Consider the following 19961-nt stretch of genomic DNA (forward strand, 5'->3'; position numbering starts at 1 on the left):
TCCTTCTCGGGCATCACAGATGGAGCACAGCCTTGCCAATCCCCTTGATCTTGGACTTCTGGCCTCCAGAATGAGACAATAAGTTTCTGTTGTTTAAGCCACCAAGTTCATGTCCTTTGTTACAGCAGCCCAAACAAGCCGATAGTGTGTGTGTGTGTGTGAGTGTGCGCGCGTGTGCACGCACGCACTCATGCACAAGTGTGTGTGCGTATGCATCCCCAGGAAGCCAGATGCAATTGACTGCTGGCATCAGAGAACCAGGGCATCGGGGGGGCTCCTTTAACCTCAAGCAGCCCTTGAACCCAGCTCCCCAACCATTGGCGGGCCCCTCCAGGGCTCACCTGAGGCCCCTCATCATCTCCACACCAGCAAGAAGCAGCCTCCTGCAGCAGGTGCCTTCGGGAAGCCAGCCCCAGCCTCTCCTTTCCTGGTCCCTCTGGGGGACACGTGAGAAGGTAGGTCCTGCGCTGGGCCTGACCTGGGCTCAGTTTGACACTTAACTCCAGCCTCTTTTCTCCCTTCCTGTCTAAGAAAGTCAACCAGTTCCCAGAACCCACAAAACACACCCTCACGTGCACCTCCCCCTAAAAAATGTCCCTGCATTTTTCTTAAATGATCCAGCTCATGTTCAGGTACCACCCTAGATGTTCCCCCCTCAAGAAGCCCTCCTTGACCATCCCCTCAACCCAAGACCGGGGTTTGAGGAATCTGTTTCTTTTCTCATCACCCCTTGCATCCTTCAATACGAAACTCGCCGCTGTGTGTTCCCATCACCTAGTTGATTGTTAAGAGTCCCCATTAGATCGTATGCACTTTGCAGGCAGGTCTGTGCCCGATGCAGTCACAGGGCACAGAGCTGATGTAGGCGTCTGCTCGGGCTGCCATAACCAAGTGCCACAGAGAGGCCAGCTTGTACCACAGAGGCCAGGGGCCCGGGATGGAATGTCCGCTGCTTCCGTCCTTTCTGGAGCTGCTCTCCTCGGCTCACAGACGATCCTTGTCTGTCTGTCCAGTCACATTCCACCCTAATGACCTTGTTTTGATTCAATCACCACTATAAGCACTTTCTCTCCAAATACAGCCACATTCTGAGGTCCTGCTTAGGACGTCAACCCCTGATTTCGGAGGGGGTGCAGGTTGGTAATAACAGCTGGTGTCATGAACTGCTTATCACAAACACGAGTGGATGAATCTATGAATGAATGATTTAAAGGCCTCTCTCTGGTTGATTCTGGCTTTGCTCCAAGTGCTCCCACGTCTCTCTGTGTGAGGATTAAACATTCCTGCCCCGTCGATGCTACTCTTTGCGTTCGACTGCTTCAGCCAGTGCGATGTGAGAGGAAGTGCTTATGCCATTCTCCAGAAGAGACTTTGAGAGCCACTGAGTCTTCCTGCCATCTGTCTCTTCTTTCTGCCACAAGCCTTGTGTATCCTGAGCCTGGTGTGTCTTCTCCTTCCAGAAACTTCTTCAGCATAGTTGAAGCTAACACGTTAAGGGGTTGTTTGTAAGACATGGAGATCAGAGAGTCACATGTTACTATAAAACACTTAGCCTCATGTGACTGACTTTACACCTTGCACTGGAAGGACCCCCCCAGTCTGGGGTGAGAGCCCAAGGCATCGCTGGGGTCAAGGCTCCGCCTGGGGCTGGAGGACGGTGATGCTTAGGTCTCCAAGATCAAGTCCATAACCTCAACCTCCTCAACACCACTGTGAGCCCAGGTAGCCACCGCAAGCCTTAGGCAAACTCATGGCGTGACTCAGGGGGTGAGTCCTGGGGGCGGGCAGGGAACCCCCACATAGTCCCCGACCTCTGTGACTCCAATGCCCCCTCCAGCTCCGTGGTCCTTCAAACATGGAAGATACTTCCAGACTCTGGCGTCCGGATCCTGCACCCGGCCAGGTGTGCACAGGTGCTCTCTGGGCCCTGGCCTCCTCTGGTTGAGAACAGAACCGGGGAACTGACAGAGCGATGGGGAAGAGGGTGGCTTCGCACTCAGGCGCCGGCCAACTCGGCACCTCGGGCAGGTGATTTCTCATCTGCCTCTGGTTTGGAGAAGTGAAGTCACTTTCCCAGAGCGTTACAGCTTATTTTCCAGGAGCAAAACTGACCCTAGGATCTTCCTGGAGTCCCGGCCATGAAGCAGCTTGGCACCAGGCCACCTTGCCTCCTTGACAGGCAGGCTGCCTCTGTTATTACTGTGTGGGGTGGGGGGGGAGGGTAATATTTAGAAGTGTTAACTAGTCTCCCCCCAGTTAGCATATAGCCCATGGCCCTTCCCGAGTCCTGGCCACAATCTTTTTGTCTCCAAAGGGGTATTTCTGCAAACTTCAGGAGAGTTACAAAAAAAAAAAAAGATTTGCATCTTGTCTTTTGAGCCTCAAAAATCCAAGCCCCAAAGGATTCCTGATAAAAATCTGGCCATAGCCGGTGCCAGGGGCCAGAGCGAGGAAGGACCAGGGAGTTTTTTTCTTAACGGGGACGGGGTTTTCATTTTGCAAGATGAAAAGTCCCAGAGATTCCTTGAACAAGCAACATACAGCACAGCACGGGACGGTACACGTACAACTGGTTAGGGTGGTTAATTTTATGCTGTGTAAATGTTGCCACAATTAAAAAAAAATAAATCTATTAAGTAAAAAGGAAAGCAAATCTGGCCATGTATGTGGAAGGGCGTTCATCAGGCTGAAGGAACTTTTCCTGCAACAAGATGGCTCACGGCTCTCCACGGTGGAGGAGAGGAAACAGGTGCAGAGAAGCATCCCTGTGTCCCACCCACATACCCCACCTTACACAGCCTCAGGGTGATAGGAGAGGAAGAAGGCTCCCTGGAGCCCTGGGGAGCCCAGGGTTTACAAGCTCCGCAGAGGTTCCCATACCCTGCAAATGGCAGCATTCGTTGGGTAGGGGTGAGTGCAAAGAGGTGAGCCCCCCACCCATAGGTCCTCAGTACTGACAATACCCAGCAGGTCAGCAGCTCCAGAAACACCCGTGGGCCTCCAGCCACTGGAGCACGTACAGCCTCCACACAAGCTGCTCCCAGTCAGTGACTGATAGGAGTGGGTGAACACATATCCCAGCTCCCTTTGCCCTTCAACTGCAAAGCAGGGTCTATAGGGACCTCCAGGGTCCCCAGTAGAATGAGCCCCCACTGCCCACAGTTGCCACCTGCTCAGCGGGGCTCCCTGTACTGCCTCCTTCCCTCTCCCTTCTCGCTCTCTTCTGGCTGTGTCCTGGGATCACCTCCCAGATTAGCTTCGTGCACCCAAATCCTTGTCTCAGGCTCTGCTTCTGGAAAAGCCCAACCTAAGACAGAGCCTGTATGGTGTATCACCCAAACTAGGACACTGAAGAATGAAAAGGGTCGTGATTAATGACACCAGGGTAAGAGCCGGAGCTGTTGCCAGTAAGACAAGAAGTATGGGGGTCCCACTCAGCATTTCGGGACAAGCAGCCAGGTGTCATGCACTGGCCAAGAGGGACACAGAAGACGTGGGGGAAACAGAGGCGAAGCAAGTGCGAGGAGAGCTCTGCCTGCAGATGGCAGTGTGACGGGTAACCACCAAGCACCAGCTGTCTCCCCAACGCCCCGGTGCCAAAGCACCTGGAATTTAAACCCGATCTTGGGAGAAACTGACTAACATGAAGCCTCCACCTCTTAGCAGAATCGGAGAGTAGAGAACGTCTAGCACAGAGAAGAAAAACCAAAGCAGAGTCACAGCTCTTGTGATCTGGAATCTGAGTGTAAATTTCGTTCCTGCCTCATGGGGGTCCCATTTCCTTCCTCGGGTCTTATTTTAAAGGCACAGGAAGAAGATGAAGCTAGAAGGAGGGACGGGGGGAGGGCTTTCGTCGGGGCCCCATGTCCTCTCCCACCCTTCCCCACGCAGGTCGTCCTGAACGAAGGCAGCCCTTCCTTTCATCAATTTATTAAAAGCCGTTGCCTTGAGCCCTGCCTTCTCGAGGGGCCCCAAGGGGAAATTGGTGTGTTATAAATTAACCCTGGCAGAACACCGGTCCCAGGGGCTCTGCCAGCTGGACGCCGGCCCTCCACCGTCCATCCCAGATGCTCAGCCCGCCGGGACCTGTCACAGCCCCTGGCCCTGCCTCCTGCTCGTCCCGGGCTCAGAGCCTGGAGTCTTTCCTCTTCTGGCCAATGTGCCAAAGCTCAGCAGTATTCGGAGTAATCCTCCTCCACATAGTTGGAGGGGAACCAGCCAACCTGGAAAGAGAGGAGGAAGTGGTCAGGATAGTCTCTGCACGTTCCCTGCTGCTCCCTCTCACCTCAGGACCTTTGCACCTGCCACACCTTCTACCTCAGAAAGTACATCCCCCAAAGGTACACATGGCCGACCCCCCTCACCCTGCCTTCCAGAGAGTTCTCTGTCATACGTCACCTCATTCATGAGGTCTTCCCGACCACCTCGTTTAAAATTGGAAACCCCACCCACCTCAACACTCCTTATCTCTATTCTCTGCTTTATTTTTCTCCACAGCACTTGTCAGCATCCTGTTGATTATATATGTTACTTATTTATGAGCCTGTTGTCTGTCCCCAAACCCCCCCCCCACCACACAAGCTCCTCATGGGCAAAGACTCCCGTCTATTTTATTCATTAGATTCCCAAGAGCCTACAATAGTTCCTGGCACACAGGAGATGCTTAGTAAATATTTTTTAAAACTTTTTAACATTTATTCATTTTTAAGACAGAGAGAGACAGAGCATGAATGGGGGAGATGCAGAGAGAGAGGGAGACACAGAATCCAAAGCAGGGTCCAGGCTCTGACAGCACAAAGCCTGATGCAGGGATCGAACTCACAGACTGTGAGATCATGACCTGAGCTGAAGCGGGACGCTTAACCGACTGAGCCACTCAGGTGCCCCAATAAATATTTCTTAAAAGGATGGATGGATGGATGGATGGATGGATGGATGGATGGATGGGTGCAAGGGTGGGTGGGTGCATGGGTGGGTGGATGAATGGATGTGTGGATGGATGGATGGAGGGATGGATGGAGGGATGGATGGGTGCTGCATGGATGGGTAGACGGATGGATGGATGGGTGGGTGGATGGGTTTGTGGATGGATGGGTGGATGGATGGGTGGGTGGGTGGATGGAGGGATGGAGGGATGGAGGGATGGAGGGATGGAGGGATGGAGGGAGGGATGGAGGGATGGAGGGATGGATGGATGGATGGGTGGGTGGGTGGATGGATGGATGGATGGGTGGGTGGGTAGACGGATGGATGGATGGGTGGGTGGATGAATGAATGGATGGATGGGTGGATGGATGGATGGATGGATGGGTGCATGGGTGGGTGGGTGCAAGGGTGGGTGGGTGCATGGGTGGTGGATGAATGGATGGGTGGGTAGATGGATGGGTGGATGGATGGGTGAGTAGATGAATTGATTATAGCCCAGACCCAAAATGTTCTCTCAAACCCAATTGTCCTCCGCTGCACACTGAACTTACCTTCCACAATTCTTAACAAAAAACTGCTCACCTAAGCAATATCCAGGCTGTTTTTTCACGTATGTTCCCCCCTGGTAAAACATAAGCTCCTGACCAATGTCCTTATCTCCATTCAACAAATATTTTTGAGAAACCATTACAAGCAAGGCAGTATTATAGAGACTAGGAATTAATTCATGGATAAAATAAAGAAGACTGTCTGCCTTTGTGAGACAAATAATAAGAACCAGGTAGAAACAGACTTTTTTGTTTGTTAGAGGTCCCTCCTGACAGTCTGAAATCAAGCAGGCAAAAAAAGCACAAAAGGCAAAAGTGGTCAGTTCCAGTTATACCTCTTCATGCATTCAATATTTATGTGTCAGGCACCGTTCAGGCAGTGGTGACACTGTAGTTAACAAGATAGACAAAAATCTCTCCCTCCGTGTCCCCCAAACATGCCAACTACCCTCTCACCTCAGGGCCTTTCACATGCTAGTCTCTCTGCCTGGAATACTTCCCACCACCGCCTGTATGACCCTCTCACTTGGCTAATGTTACTCATCCTTCAGGGAAAGCCTTGGCTTCTCAGAAGTGTCTCTGACCAGCTCCCATCCTGCCCTGTGATTCTCCATCTCAACCCTGACCACTCAGCGTTGTACCTGCTTGGTTACAAGTCTATTGTCTTCACTAGACTATGAGTTTCATGAGGGCAGTGACTGTACCGCACTCATTTTTGTCTCCTCAGCACCCAGAAGAATGCCCAATACATAGTAGGTGCTCAGCAAATAAATGCAAGTTACATAAATGAATGAAATCGCTATGTCCTTTCCTCCCCTCTGACCAGGGAAGCCCTCCACATGAGCCCCTCCCCACCTGCTCCATTCCACAATTCCAGTACACTTGCGCTATGGCCTCACCCCCATGCCCCTTCCCCAAGCGGCCAAGCTACACCCCAACTCACCCGGCCATAGATCTCCCCTCGCCACCAGCCTTGCTGCCCCTTCTTGTTAAGGATCTTGATGATGTCACCCTCCTTCAGGGACAGCTCCGATCGGTCCCGGGCACAGAAGTCATAGCGTGCTTTGGCTGTGCCAAAATATTTGGTGCTTCCTGCTGTGTAGGGAAGAGCAGAGGTGGACAATGGGCCTGGAGCAGATGCCCACCTGCCATCTGGGGACAGTCTGCTCTCTGGAAGGTAACACAAGGATGAAGAGTCCCTTACTGCTTCTTTGTGCAGAGTATTAGGTTCCCTGTGCTCTGAGGGGACACAATTATACTTCTAGAATCATCTTTCCAGCCCAACCAGTATCAAATTTAGAAAATAATGCCATTTATGCATTTTTTAAAATGGTTTCTCTATGTTTATAATGAGAGAAACAGAGGAAAGATATGGAAAAATTCATTTTAGGCTGTTAATATTAATTACCCTGAAGAGGACCAAAGGCAGAAAAAGAGGAGGAATAGAAGAAAGATAAACAGGAGGCGGAAAAGACACAGAAAACTTTTCCTAGTAAAATATTAAGCAACATGTAGAATGTAAAATTAATTCGTAGTATTTCTGCAAGTGTGTTGAGATCCATATATACATTGGGGCAAATTGGCAATGTGCAGACAGATACAAACATTTATTTCATTGGGTGATGCGGATCCTACAATAAGGATTGAAGTCCTGATGTTAGGTTGATGTTGCTTTTTCAAAAATGTCATATTTTAACAATAATTAATTTTTAAATCCCTCTTTAAAAAAAAATCTGGATGTATAAGTATCCCAAAGCTGCACCACTGCTGCCTGTGTAGACAGCCATGTGTCTTTTCTGAAAAATGTACTTCAGGATGCACTCCAGCAAAATGAAATTTGAATCAGAGTAAGGAATTGTAAAAAATAAAGAAAAATGTGGAAAACAAGAAATACAGATGCAGATCAAATAATTCTTGATACTGTATTTGAGAAGTCAAATGCAATCATTAAGAAAGAATTCCTTAAACATATGTCATAATTATTTTAATTCATAGCGAACTGTATCCAACATCCCATATAATGTCATTGAACCCATGGGTGAGAGAGGCCAAGGAGAGAGAAGGGTGTGCTGAAGCTCTCGCCTTTTTGTGGGAGAAGGTTATATAGATACAAAAATATGGGCTTACAAGGTGCAGGTGAGGACTCTGGTGGTTCCTGGTCTCTTCATCTCCCCAAATACAAAAGTCACCTCCACCCCACCTTCCCACCCAAGCAAATGAACACCTTAAGAGCAAAGGGACAGGCTAGTGTGAGAAGGAGTTCCCTCTGTTGAACAGAGCTGACCTCTGCACGCCCACAGGCATGTCCATAGCGCCCCAACCTGCCCTCTACAACAGGGAGGAGCAGGGGCTGCAGGCCCCCAGCCTGAGACCTCTACCTGGTGGTTTGCTGATGGCTCTCTTCTCGGGCTCCTTGAAGGGGAACTGCAAGGTGGTGTCCAGTGACTTGAAGCAATCCTTCAGGGAATTCTGCTGGTAAAACTCCACCAGCTCCTGGAAGGACAGTGGGAAGGATGTCCTGCCTGCCAGTGGGCCAGCCCGTGAGGGGCCAGGGCTGGAACGAGGAATAGCTAAGTCCTCCCCCTCTGTCCTCCCTGGCAAGTGACTCCTAGCATGGACTGTTGACCATGATGGGGAGCTCATTCCCTTCCTGGCCAACCAGGACCGTTTTATGGGGAAGAGATCACACTGCCTAAAGCCAGTTCTCTCAATGGCCAATTCACTTCATAACAAATTTACCAAATAACCAACTTGCCTGATCACCAGCTCACCAAAATCAACCCCCCTGTGGATGTCAAGAGTCTTACTTTTATAATTAATTATTATTGAACACCTACCATGTGCTCGTCAGTGTGCAATCATACATCCTAATAACCATGAAAGGTGAATACATTCATGACTCCTCCATTTTAAAAATGAAGAAATTGAGTCACAGAGAACCCAAGTTCCTTGTCCAGGGGCTCACATCTGGAAAAGGGCAGATCCAGAACAGAGTCCTCTTGGGGAAGGGGCAGTAGAATATAGTAGCTAAGACAGAATAAAACGTCTCATGGTTTGGAGTTATAGATTCCAAAAATGCCAGTATCATGAAAGTAAAAAAAAAAAAATTTAGAAAGACTGGAAACTATCACAAATGAAAAGAGACTAAGGAGATATAAGCTAAATGCAATGTGTGATTCTTGATCATATCCTGGAGGAAAAAAAGAGCTATAAAAGATTTATTTGGGCAATCAGGGAGTTTGGAAAATGGACCGTATATTACATGATAATTTTGCACCAATGCTCAACTTCCTGGGCATGATAATGATCCGGTGATGAGGTACAAGACTGTCTTTGCTCTTATGGATATTCAAGCTAAAGTATTTTTGGATGAAGGGTCTTGACATCTGCAACTTACTCATATACAGCAGAATAAATGTGTGTAGTGGGGGGAGGGATTCACAGAGAGGGCATAAAAGAGGTAGAATATTAACAATTAGCAAATCCACACGAAAGATTCACAGATGTTCATCTCACTATTGCAGTAACTTTTTGGAAACTTTTCAGAAATAAAAAAAATGAGGAGAAAAATCTTCAGGAACAATTTTAGGAGGAAAAAAAATTGTGGAATAAATGAACAGTCCCTAGCCTTTTAGGCAGATAAGGATCCATCTGAGGATCGAATGAAATCTTGAGACTCTCGCCTCCAAGAAAAACACATGCAGGTGCGTGCAAAACTCGAGATGTTCTTCCAGAGGGACCAAGGCTCCTTTGGGATCCACTGACCGTAGGTAAGATCCATGCGTCTTAGACCCAGGGGCTTAAAATGTCTAAAAGATTGTCCAAAATTACAAGGCACCAAACATAAACAGAAACACTTGGCAGGCATTTGAATTCTCAGTAAAAAGATCGTTGAATATATGAGGCAAAGCTAAGCCTTGAAAGAAGAGCAAGGCTCTTCTGTGATACGAGGTAAGGACAGAACATCAGTTCACCTGCGTGTGGAATGGAATGTCCCACAGCAACTTAAGGGGATTCACTGGGGTCCTCTCTACGGCATGTGCTCAGTAAATGCTCATTGCTATTCATCATCACCATCATCATCATCATCGGCCATGAGGGGAATGAGTTGAAAGCCAATTGCTCTACAGTGTATTCTGAGAGGCTTCTCTGAGTGTGTGAAGGGGGAGGGGGGTGCCAGAGTTTCAGGGAGGGCCCTGCCTAGATGCTGGGAGGCTGGGGTTAGGGTAGATTGGCCCTTACCGTAAGCCCCCGGAAAGCCTTCTTCTCTGTAATCCGGTACAATCCTTCTGCTGTCATGATTTTAATGTGTTTGACCTCAACATTAAACCTGGAAGAAGTGAGAGAGAGGCCGGGGTTGTCACTGAGGGATGGGCCCTGAGGATGGGAACTCAAACTCATCCGTCCCCTGCTGGGTCTCAGCCCCAGGCTACACACCCCCAACCATGGAAGACGCAATCTTGACAACTCCAGGGAGGGAGAGACCACTGAAGCCCAAAGACTGAAGAAGCTGTCTTCTGCTGCCCCAACGGGATCCCTTCCCTGGGCCCTCTGCTGCTCTCAGTCTTCATTTCTTCCTCTGTATATAGGAATCACCTTCCCTGATTCAGAGGGTTGTTGAGAAGTCACAAAGATCTTGTAAAGAAAGCCACGTTGTATAACAGAGAGGATGAGATCTGTCCTTCCCCCAGGACGAAGGACCGAGAATCTACAGGATGGGAAAAGAGACCCATTTCCACCAACATGGTGGACCACAGACCAGTAGGGGCATGGAAGCGATACTCACATCTGCCAACACAGAAAACTAGATGACAACAACAACAACAACGAAAATCTGACTATAGAAAACCAGAAATGATGAGGGGGGAAAAATGCTGAGCTCTCAAAAAAGTAAGGGAAATTCCCAGGTGCCAGAAACGAGGTTGAAACTAAAAACCAAGCTGATTGCATGAACTGCTACCCTACAGGGTTTGCTGATCTTGGTCACCAAGTATCTTATGCCTTGATGACCCCACAGAGACATGGGATGAGTTACTGGGTCCATGGAGGTGGAGAGTTAGCGGTGAGACCCGCCCACACCCCATAACCCTGGACTTTCAAATGCTACATCTTCTAGAAAAACCACCCATTGCACAGGGAGTCAATAAGAAAGGTCTGTCTCATACTCAACACAGAAAAATCACCCTTGCGAATTCAGAACCTCACACCTGCCCTCATTCATGCAGGTTTTGGGGTTTGAACTGAAACCACATGTACAGTCTGGGAAACTAATGAATTAACCTAAAAATAAATTTACCTGTTGGTGATCCCAACAGAAGCAAATGCAAAATCTCTGCAGACCCAAGCAGCACAAGATTCCCACCGGGAAAGCCCCACCCAAGATCACAAGACAAAATTTCAGGGGTGCCTGGGGGACTCAGTCGGTTAAGTGTCCGACTCTTGATTTTGGCTCAGGTCATGATCTCACAGTTTGTGGGATCGAGCCCCACATTGGGCTCTGTGCTGACAGCGTGAAGCCTGCTTGGGATTCTCTCTCTCCCTCTCTCGCTCAGCTCCTCTCCCCGCCTCAATAAATAAACTTAAAAAAAAAAAAAGACAAAATTACAAAACCGACAAGGAAACGAGTCATCGTGAGTGAGAAACTGTGTACAACAGACCGGCATGAGCAAAGGGACCCGTGAGCCTTGGGTCTAGATGGCATTTCTGACTCTTGATAGGATGTGCTAAATGTCTTTTTCTTGTAGGCTGTCAGTCAAGTAAAAGGAAGAAGATGGATAAAAACACCCAGGACGCCGCAGGGCTCAGTGAGAGATGGCTGTCAGGGCAGTACATTCCCGTCCTCCCAGGCTCCTCCATCCAGCACCCAGATCACGGGGTTGAGGGCGGGGGGTGAGGAGTTACTTAATGCTGATGGCAAATTCCGCGGAGTCCTTCACCCTCTGCCGCACCAAGAACGTCCCATCCGAGCGGTTGGTGAGGATACTTTCTGCCCCGGCGCGCTCCATGGGGCCAGCGTACCTGTCAGGACACAGCAGGGAGAGAGGTCCACCTAGCCGCCATGCCCCACGGCACCATATTGAGGCCACTCTCCCCCACCCCCCACCCCCGCCATCCTTGTGATTTGTAAGTAGGTGACAGTCCCAGGACAGGCTGCTTCAAAATGGGCCACTTTGGTGTGAAGACTCTTTTGGGTTAAAACACAATCAAAACCCTTTACCCTCCCCCCCCCAAAAAAAAAAATGCCCAAAAAGAACTCAGACAGAGGAGATGCTCAGGGCAAAGAGCTGTCACAGACACATGCGTTGGTCTATGAACGAAGTGCCGTGGACACAGAAACCTAGCAAGTCCTGTTTGAGCAAATCCTCTGTGACCCATGGCTTGAGGGGCCCAGCAAACAATGTGCACCAAAGATTTTCTCTTCTTCATCTTCCAGAGAAGGGCATTCCTTCCCTTTGAAGTCCCAGACCCCTGCCCCCTCTCCTTAGTTCAGAACGACACGTATGCCTCCGTTTGCCCGGCTGTCTTGGGATTTCCATGTCTGTGTGGTTTCGCCGCACATACAAAACTCAGCTGGACTTTTCTCCTTAGTCTGTGTCGTGTCTCTCTGACTGACTGTCAGTTCCACTAGAAGGGCCTTGGAGGGGACGGGAGCTCTGCTCCCTGACATGCCCTTCTGTAGTGAACTGGTCATCTCCTAAGTAACCCGTCCTCCTGCGTTCTGGCGGTTTGTGTTCGCACACTGTCCACACCGGGGACGGGGCTGTGGGCACCTCCAATTTGCAGCTGCTCGGTGGGACTGGAGACGGGCAGTCTCCCGGGAACCGACCCCTAAGCTGTGGGGTCTGCCATCCTCTCCAGGTGGGCCGTGCCGGGAATGAACTGAATCCTCGACAGGCGGCTGAGCCGGGGGGATTACAGAATTGCTTGGATGTGGGGGGAAACCCACACATTCGGCTGAGAGTGTGAGAATAGAAAAGTGGTTGTTTCCCCTTTAATCTGGAACTTGGCGTGACTCGGACACACAAGTTTACCGCATCCATCTCTGTTCGCCCATCTCTGTGGTCACCAGGACAGAATCTGGGCCAAGAGAGTGAGACACTCCTTCGGTACCAACTGTGAAGAGGGAGCCCAAATACTCCACCAGCAAGACAAATGCCAGCAAATGAAGTAAGGGGTATTTTGATGCGATACCTTAAAAAATCGAAATGATTGCCAAAAGCAGCCGGAAAGGGAGCGAGGAGCTGCCCCGCGGATGGATCCCAAACACAGGATGCTCAGAGAAGAGAACCAGACACAAAAGGCCACTCCGTGTGTGGTCTGTGGGTGTGAAACGTCCAGAACAGGCACGTCCACAGACAGGAAGGGCTTAGAGGTGGGGGCCGGGGGCCTCCTCACACCCTTCCAGGCCTGGTGACCGCACCCCAGCAGGGGAGGGCAGAGCCTGGGTCTGAATCCCGGCTCTGCTACTTGTCTGCTCTGGGACCCTGGGAACTGATTTTGCCACTCAGAGCCCCAATTTCCTCTTTGAAAAAAGGAAGATCAAACTACCCTCCGCCGAGGACCTTCCTGACCAAACGTGGCTGGTGCACCTCATATGTACTTGGCACCATGACTTTCATGAGGCAGCAAGGTCGGGCTCTGGGGTCGGGCTCCGTCCCACCTCTGTCCCTTCCTCACTGTGTGACATTGAACAAGTCACTTCCCCTTCTCTGGGCCTAGGTTTCCTCATTCTTTCCCAAAAGGGAAGAGTTGTAGCAAGGGGCTGATATGAAAATTCAATGTGCTCATTATAATACTGAAATAGCAGCTATAAAAATGGTCCCGGGGTTGCATCACCTAGGAAGCCAGTGATCGTAAATGCACTGTTCTTTCACCGGCTGATATGAAATAAAAACTACTACTTATAAAAGTAGGCAGAACATTGATATTCCATTGACTGTAAGAGCCATTCCAATGTGAGAGATGTTAAATCATAAAAAAAAAGGTACCTTTTAGAATTGATGAAAGGTCATCATAACAAGATGGCCACAATAATAATAGACCGAATCGAATAACGGATAATAAAATGCTTCTGTGTGCCAGGCACAGGACTAAGCCCTTCGCAGGTAACAGCCCTATGAAGCAGATGTTGGTATTAATCTATTTTCCAGAAAGGAAAGCTGAAGCACAGAGAGGTTGACTTACTGGCCCAAGGTCACACAGTTGGGAAATGTTGGACTCAGGATTTGAGCCCCATCAGTGGGATCTGGAAGTAACACTGTAAACATTCATCCCTCACTGCTCTACGTGCAACAGGTGCTCAAAAAACGGGGGTGAAGGGGGCTCCTTGGGGGCTCAGTTCAACGTCTGACTTCGGCTCAGGTCATGATCTTGTGGTTTGTGGGTTTGAGCCCCGCGTCAGGTTCTATGCTGACAGCTCGGAGCCTGGAGCCTGCTTCGGATTCTGTGTCTCCCTCTCTCTCTGTCCCTCCCCCATCATGCTCTGTCTCCCTCTCTCAAAAATAAACATTAAAAAAAAAACAAAACAGGCTAGGTGTTTAAAAAAAACAGGGGCGATGGGCTGCTATTAACATCACCTCCCTCATTTTCCTTCCAGTGAGACCCTAATCTCCCAAAGTCAGGGACCTGCTTTTGTTTGCCGGCTCCTCAGCAGCCCTGGACCCAGGGCTCGATCCAGCAGTCAATGCCCAGGGTTCAAAAGCTGAGTAAGATATTTGGTTTGGAGGCCCCTTCCGTGCCCAGCCGGGGAACCCACCCCAGAGGGCCCCGGCTGAAAATAAGAAAGGTAGTTCCACTCACCAGAGATGAACAGTCAGGTCCTGAGGGGGGCCCTGGGGACACAGAGACTGAGACTTAGGGTAAAGAGCCCAGGTTAGCAACAGATGGCAGGTATTTCAGCCATTCCCTCATTCTCTCTGCCTTCATTCACGGAGTGCCCATTATATATCAGGCACTGGAGACACAGCCTCAGCATCTAATGGGAGACACCGGTCCCCTTCCAATCAGGGTTGTCCAGCCACTGTTTTAGCGTGACCCTCAAGTTCAGAACGGATTTTACATTTTTAAATGGTTGACAAAAGTCAAAGGAAGAATAATGTTGCCCGGCATGTGAAGATGGGGTGAAAGGCACGTGACAAGGCCCAGAAATTCAGTGTAATGGCCATGCTCACTCATTCACACATCGTCTGTAGCTGCTTTTGCACTACTTTGGCAGAGGTGAGAAGTCACAAAAGAGAGCATCTGACCTGCCAACATGAAAATCGATTTTATCTATTTACAGAAAGCCCAACCCCTGGTCTAAATGAAGGTAAAAGTACACACGTTCACCACATTAGGGTGGCTATTGTAAAAAAGAAAAAAACAAACAAAAACAAAAACGGAACAATAACAAGTGTTGGGAAGGATATAGGGAAATTGGAAACCTTATTGCATTACTGGCAGAAATGTGAAATGGTACAGCTGCTAAGGAAAACAGATGGTGGGTCTTCAAAAATTAAAAATATGGGCATCTGGGTGGCTTAATTGTTTGAGCATCTGACTCCTGATTTCGGCTCAGTTCATGACCCCAGGGTCGTGAGATCGAGTACTTCACTGGGCTCCGTGCTGAGTGTGAAGCCTGCTTGAGATTATCTTTCTCTCTCTCTCTGCCACTCTCTGCCACTCATGCTCTCTCTCTCTCTCTCAAAAAAAAAAAAAAAAAAGAAAAGAAGAGAAGAGAAAAGGAGAGAAAAGAACAAGTGTTGGGAAGGATTTAGGGAAATTGGAAACTTAATTGCATTACTGGCAGAAATGTGAAATGGTACAGCTACTATGGAAAACAGATGGTAGTTCCTCAAAATCTAAAAATAGAATTACCATATGACCCAGTGATTCCTCTTCTGGGTATCTACCCAAAAGAATTAAAAATGGGGATTCAAAGAGATATTTACACATCCATGTTCATAGCAACATTATCCACGATCGCAAAAAGGTGACATGTCCATCAACAGATGAACTGATAAACAAAACGGGGTATGTACACACAACTGAATATTATTTAGCCTTAAAGAAGAAGGACATTCTGACACCTGCTACGATATGGGTGAACCTTGAAAACATTATGCTCAGTGCAAAAGCTGGTCTCAAAAGGACAAATACCACTCCTCTGAGGTCCCTAGAAGAGTCAAGTTCATAGAGACAGAAAGTAGATGGGGGCGCCGGGGCTGGGGGAGGGGTGCAGTTGGTGTTTCAGCTTTGCAGGATGAAAAGAGTTCTGGAAACAGATAGTGGAGATGGTTATACAATACGAATGTACCAAATGCCACTGAACTGTATACTCAAAAATAGCTAAGATGGTAAATTTTATATTATGTGTGTTTCACCATCATTTGAAAAATAGTAACAATACAGGGCACCTGGGGGGACTCAGTCAGTTGAGCGTCTGACTTCAGTGCACGTCATGATCTCACAGTTTGTGGGTTCAAGCCCCACGTCTGGCTCTGTGCTGCAGTGTGGAGCCTGCTTGGGATTCTCTCTCTCTCCCTTTCTCTCTGTTCCGCCCTGACTTGCACTCTTTCTCAAAATAAAAAATATATATAAATTTAGAAAAAATAAAACAAAAATATGGGGCACCCAGGGGGCTCAGTCGGTTGAGTGTCCGACTTTGGATCAGGTCATGACCTTGCGGTTCATGAGTCTGAGCCCCACATCCGGCTCTGTGCTGACACCTCAGAGCCTGGAGCCTGCTTCGGATTCTGTGTCTTCTGCTCTCTCTGCCCCTTCCCTGCTTGTACTCTGTCTCTCTCTCTCTCAAAAATAAACATTAAATAATTTTAAAATATAAAACAAAACTAAAAATAGTAATAGAAAGAAATGAGGAACTATCACCTCTATCTAGTTCTGAGATATCGCCCCAAAAGAAAACTCATACATATCACCCATTAAACAGTCCAGAAGTCCCCCACTTCCAATATCTGGGAAGCACCAATCCATTTTCTGTTCCTATGGATGTACCTATGTGAGATATTTCACGTAAATGAAATGATTACAAAATGTACTATATACCCCTGAAATGTGCACTTTTAAATGGTTAATTTTATGTTTTTCAATTTCAGCTCAATTTTTTAAAGGGGAAAAAAAGAACAAAATAGTCTATGTGCAAGAGGAAAAGATCCCAAGATATATTAAGGGGCAAGCAGGGGGCTGCACAATAGTATTAAATCTTCTGAGTAAATCATGGGGAAGTGAGAATCGCTATTTGTAATCTATTTGTATGTGCATTAAGAAATTCCAGACAGACACACAGAAAACAAATATAATAGTAGCTATCTTGTAAGGTAGGTGGGGCCAGGAAGATGGAATCCTCGAGTAGAAAAGGCAATTGTCATTTTTTCTATCTTTTCTCAGAGCCTTCATTGTCACGAGAGAGAAGGCAGTACATTTGGAGGCAGAAATTGGAGACAAGCCCAGATCTTGGCTTCTGAATGCCATGTCCCACTGAAGGCACCAGGGCTCCTTGGAAGAACAATGGATTCCAAGATTGAGGCATGGAAAGTACAAGGTAAGTCTGGGTTTGTGCCAGAAAATAAGGAACGACTCAGAGCATGAAGGGGACATATCAAAAGGACACATGAGCCAGTCTGACAGGCTCCCCGCTGCCCAAAGCTGAGAAAATTTTAAAATAAGAATCCAGGAGCATTGCCTGAGTAACATACATGCATATATACCTGATTGATTAGCAATTAGATAGACACCTACCTACATAGAATAACAGATGCTTGATACATAGATAGGTACATAGATTGATACATAAATGATTGATGGATATACAGAGACACAGATAAATATATAGATGGCCATTAGATACATAGATGCCTGATTGACAGGTAGGTTGATTGATTAATTGCTAGAATAGGAGACAGCTCATCCTTACATCTGCTAATAAACTTGGACTTGGACAGAACAAAGAAGTTGAAAATGCATAGCTCCATGGGGGAGAAACCTCTAAGACTCCAGGCCACAAAAGAAAAAAAAAATCTCTAAAAGACAATTTAGGGGAAGCTGTCAAAATTTAAATAATGTCTACAGATTAAATCATAGTATCGTGTCAAGGTCAAGTGTCAAATGGTTGTTAAAATCTTGCTATAGTTATGTAAGAAAAGGTTCTTGTTCTTCTTTTTAAAAATTTTTAATGTTTTATTTACTTCTGAAAGAGAGAGAGAGACAGCATGAGCGGGGGAGGGGCAGAGAGAGAGGGAGACATAGAATCTGAAACAGCTCCAGGCTCTGATCTGTCAGCACAGAGCCTGACGTGAGGCTTGAACCCATGAACCGTGAGATCATGACCTGGGCCGAAGCTGGACGCTTAACTGACTGAGCCACTCAGGCGCCCCAAAAAGTTCTTGTTTTTAGGAGGTATTTAAGGGTGATGGGAAAATATATCTGTAAACTTACTTTTAAATGTCTCGTAACTTTTTAAAATAAAATAAAATGTGTAGAGAAGGCAAATAAGAGAGTAAAAGGGACACAATGTGGCAGCTGGCAAATCTGGGAAAGGCTACTTGGAGTTGCTTGCGCGGCTCCAGCCACCTTTCTGGAAGTCTGAAATGATACAAAAATCAAGCAACAGATGGGAGTTTCCCTCTGCAGGTTCCCATTTGGGCTGCGAAGCAGGCAGAGGGGTATCTGTAGGGAGGGGAGAGGTCTGGGAAGAGTGGGAGAGACCTGAGGTCATCACAGAGCAGGGGGCTGGGTGAGCAGAGACCCGGCACGGGTGTCCACAGGGGCTGAGGCAGGCGGCCCGATGGGCAGCATTCGCTGCCTCTGAAAGGAAGCCAGGGACTGGCCAGCATTCTGGCAACCCCTGACCTCCTCCAGTAAGGAGAGACCTTCATCCAACAAGAATCCAGAGGGAGAGGATTGGTCATCATTCTTCTTGTGCTCGCCCCCCTCTCTGGGCTCAGTAGGCATGTTAGGCGGAAAGAGGGGTTTGGGAATGACTTGCCCTGATGGACAGCCCCTCGCTATCTCAGGGGTGTTACTTCAAGGCTTCCTGCCCTCGCAGGACCCTCTCCAGACCCGCTTGCCCTTGCTCCATCCAGATTTGAGGAACTTACATGCACGTACGGCTTGACTCTATTACAGGGAAACCAGCCAACTTCATTGGTAGCCGTATTCCTGCCCTAAAAATCCGGGAGGGAAAGACATGGACAGAGAAGTTACTTGCATTCATGTATGTGTGTGTGTGTGTGTGTGTGTACGCGCGCGCACGTGTGTGTGTGCTCATCTTTGCACACAATGGCCAACTGCCTATCCATCTATCTCTCTGTGGCCTGCATGACCCACAGAGTTCCAGCCACTATCAACCTCCTGGGAAGACGGCCAGCTCAGAAGGTCCGGCCCAGCCCTAGAAATCCTTTCCCCAGATGCCTCCCCTTCCCAGGACTGCCTACGCCCATGACCCCACACTCAGATCCTTCTCCATCATCAGACATCCCAGCCAGTACCTCCCACCAGTTCTGCTCGGCCTCAGCCTTGGTGAGCTCCACAATGTCCCCAGGGTTGAGCCGTAGAAAAGGTCCAATGGCTCCAGGCGGAGGAGGCAGCCCATAGTATTCCTGACACACCTCCATCTTGGGCAGGCCTGGAGGGGAGGGAAGATGGCGGCTCAGTGCGGTTGGTGGTCAGGGATCTTCAAACCTGAGTCTCATCTCCCACCAAGACGGCGAAAATCAGAGACCAAAAGAGACGAACCCTCGTGTGCACCGGGAGTCCTAGACAGGCTTTCTTCACAACAGCCCCAAACTGAAGACAACCCAGTGGCCTCAATGGAATGGATGAACTGGGTGTGATACAATCATACAATGGAATATGACACAGCAGTGAACAAACTGCCGTCAGAAACAACCATCTCAGTGAGTCTCACCAACATGACACTGACTTAAGAAGCAAAACACAGGAAGAGGACCACATGGTTTCATTTTTATGAAGTTCAAGGAAAGGCAAACTAATCTATGATGTTAGGGGTCTGAGTGGTTCTCTCTGAGAGCCAGGTGGGGTACTGAGCGGAAGTGCTGACTGGTAAAAGCTTGTGTGGCAGAGGAGTTCAATAATCTCTCCTGTCCAGCAGGGCGGTCATTAGCCAGAGGCGGTGAGCGAGAACTCGCAATGTGGCAAATGTGGCTGAGTCCAGGAGCTTTAAGGTCATTTAAATTAATTTCAATTTGCATTGGTCGGTGTGGTTCTAGAATTCAGTGAAATGTCCCATACCTTGATCTGCATGGTGGTTACAGGGGTAGAAATTCATGGAGACATGTAGTTAAGATTTGCTCGCTTTATACACCTTACAGTATGTATTTTCTATCTCAAAGATTATATACATATTATGGATATGTATAAGTGTGTGTATTAATACATAGATATGCATAAATATAAACATAAAATATACACACACTTATTTTTCTAAATGTTTATCTATTTATTTTTGACAGAGAGAGAGCAGGAGAGGGG

At 48.2% G+C, this 19961-nt stretch overlaps 1 protein-coding gene across 2 annotated transcripts in view; it reads right to left on the bottom strand.

Annotated features, from left to right (window-relative positions):
* Positions 1-3914: 3914 nt before the first annotated feature.
* The window catches only part of VAV1 (vav guanine nucleotide exchange factor 1), a 47538-nt gene continuing 31491 nt past the window's right edge, over positions 3915-19961 (bottom strand). The window contains exons 20-27 of one of the 2 annotated variants that reach the window (XM_039225020.1): positions 18959-19095; positions 18569-18634; positions 14274-14305; positions 11376-11492; positions 9717-9804; positions 7853-7967; positions 6418-6566; positions 3915-4223 (exon numbers count right to left, since the gene is read on the bottom strand). In XM_039225020.1, coding sequence (XP_039080951.1) covers positions 4170-4223; positions 6418-6566; positions 7853-7967; positions 9717-9804; positions 11376-11492; positions 14274-14305; positions 18569-18634; positions 18959-19095 — 758 coding nt within the window. In that variant the 3' untranslated portion in view covers positions 3915-4169. Of the gene's footprint in view, positions 4224-6417; positions 6570-7852; positions 7968-9716; positions 9805-11375; positions 11493-14273; positions 14306-18568; positions 18635-18958; positions 19096-19961 lie in introns of both variants that reach the window. The other variant, XM_039225019.1, reaches the window with a different exon arrangement.

This window comes from Hyaena hyaena, unplaced genomic scaffold (genome assembly GCF_003009895.1).
Source record: "Hyaena hyaena isolate Hyena2069 unplaced genomic scaffold, ASM300989v1 scaffold_1867, whole genome shotgun sequence".
NCBI classification, from domain to species: domain Eukaryota; kingdom Metazoa; phylum Chordata; class Mammalia; order Carnivora; family Hyaenidae; genus Hyaena; species Hyaena hyaena.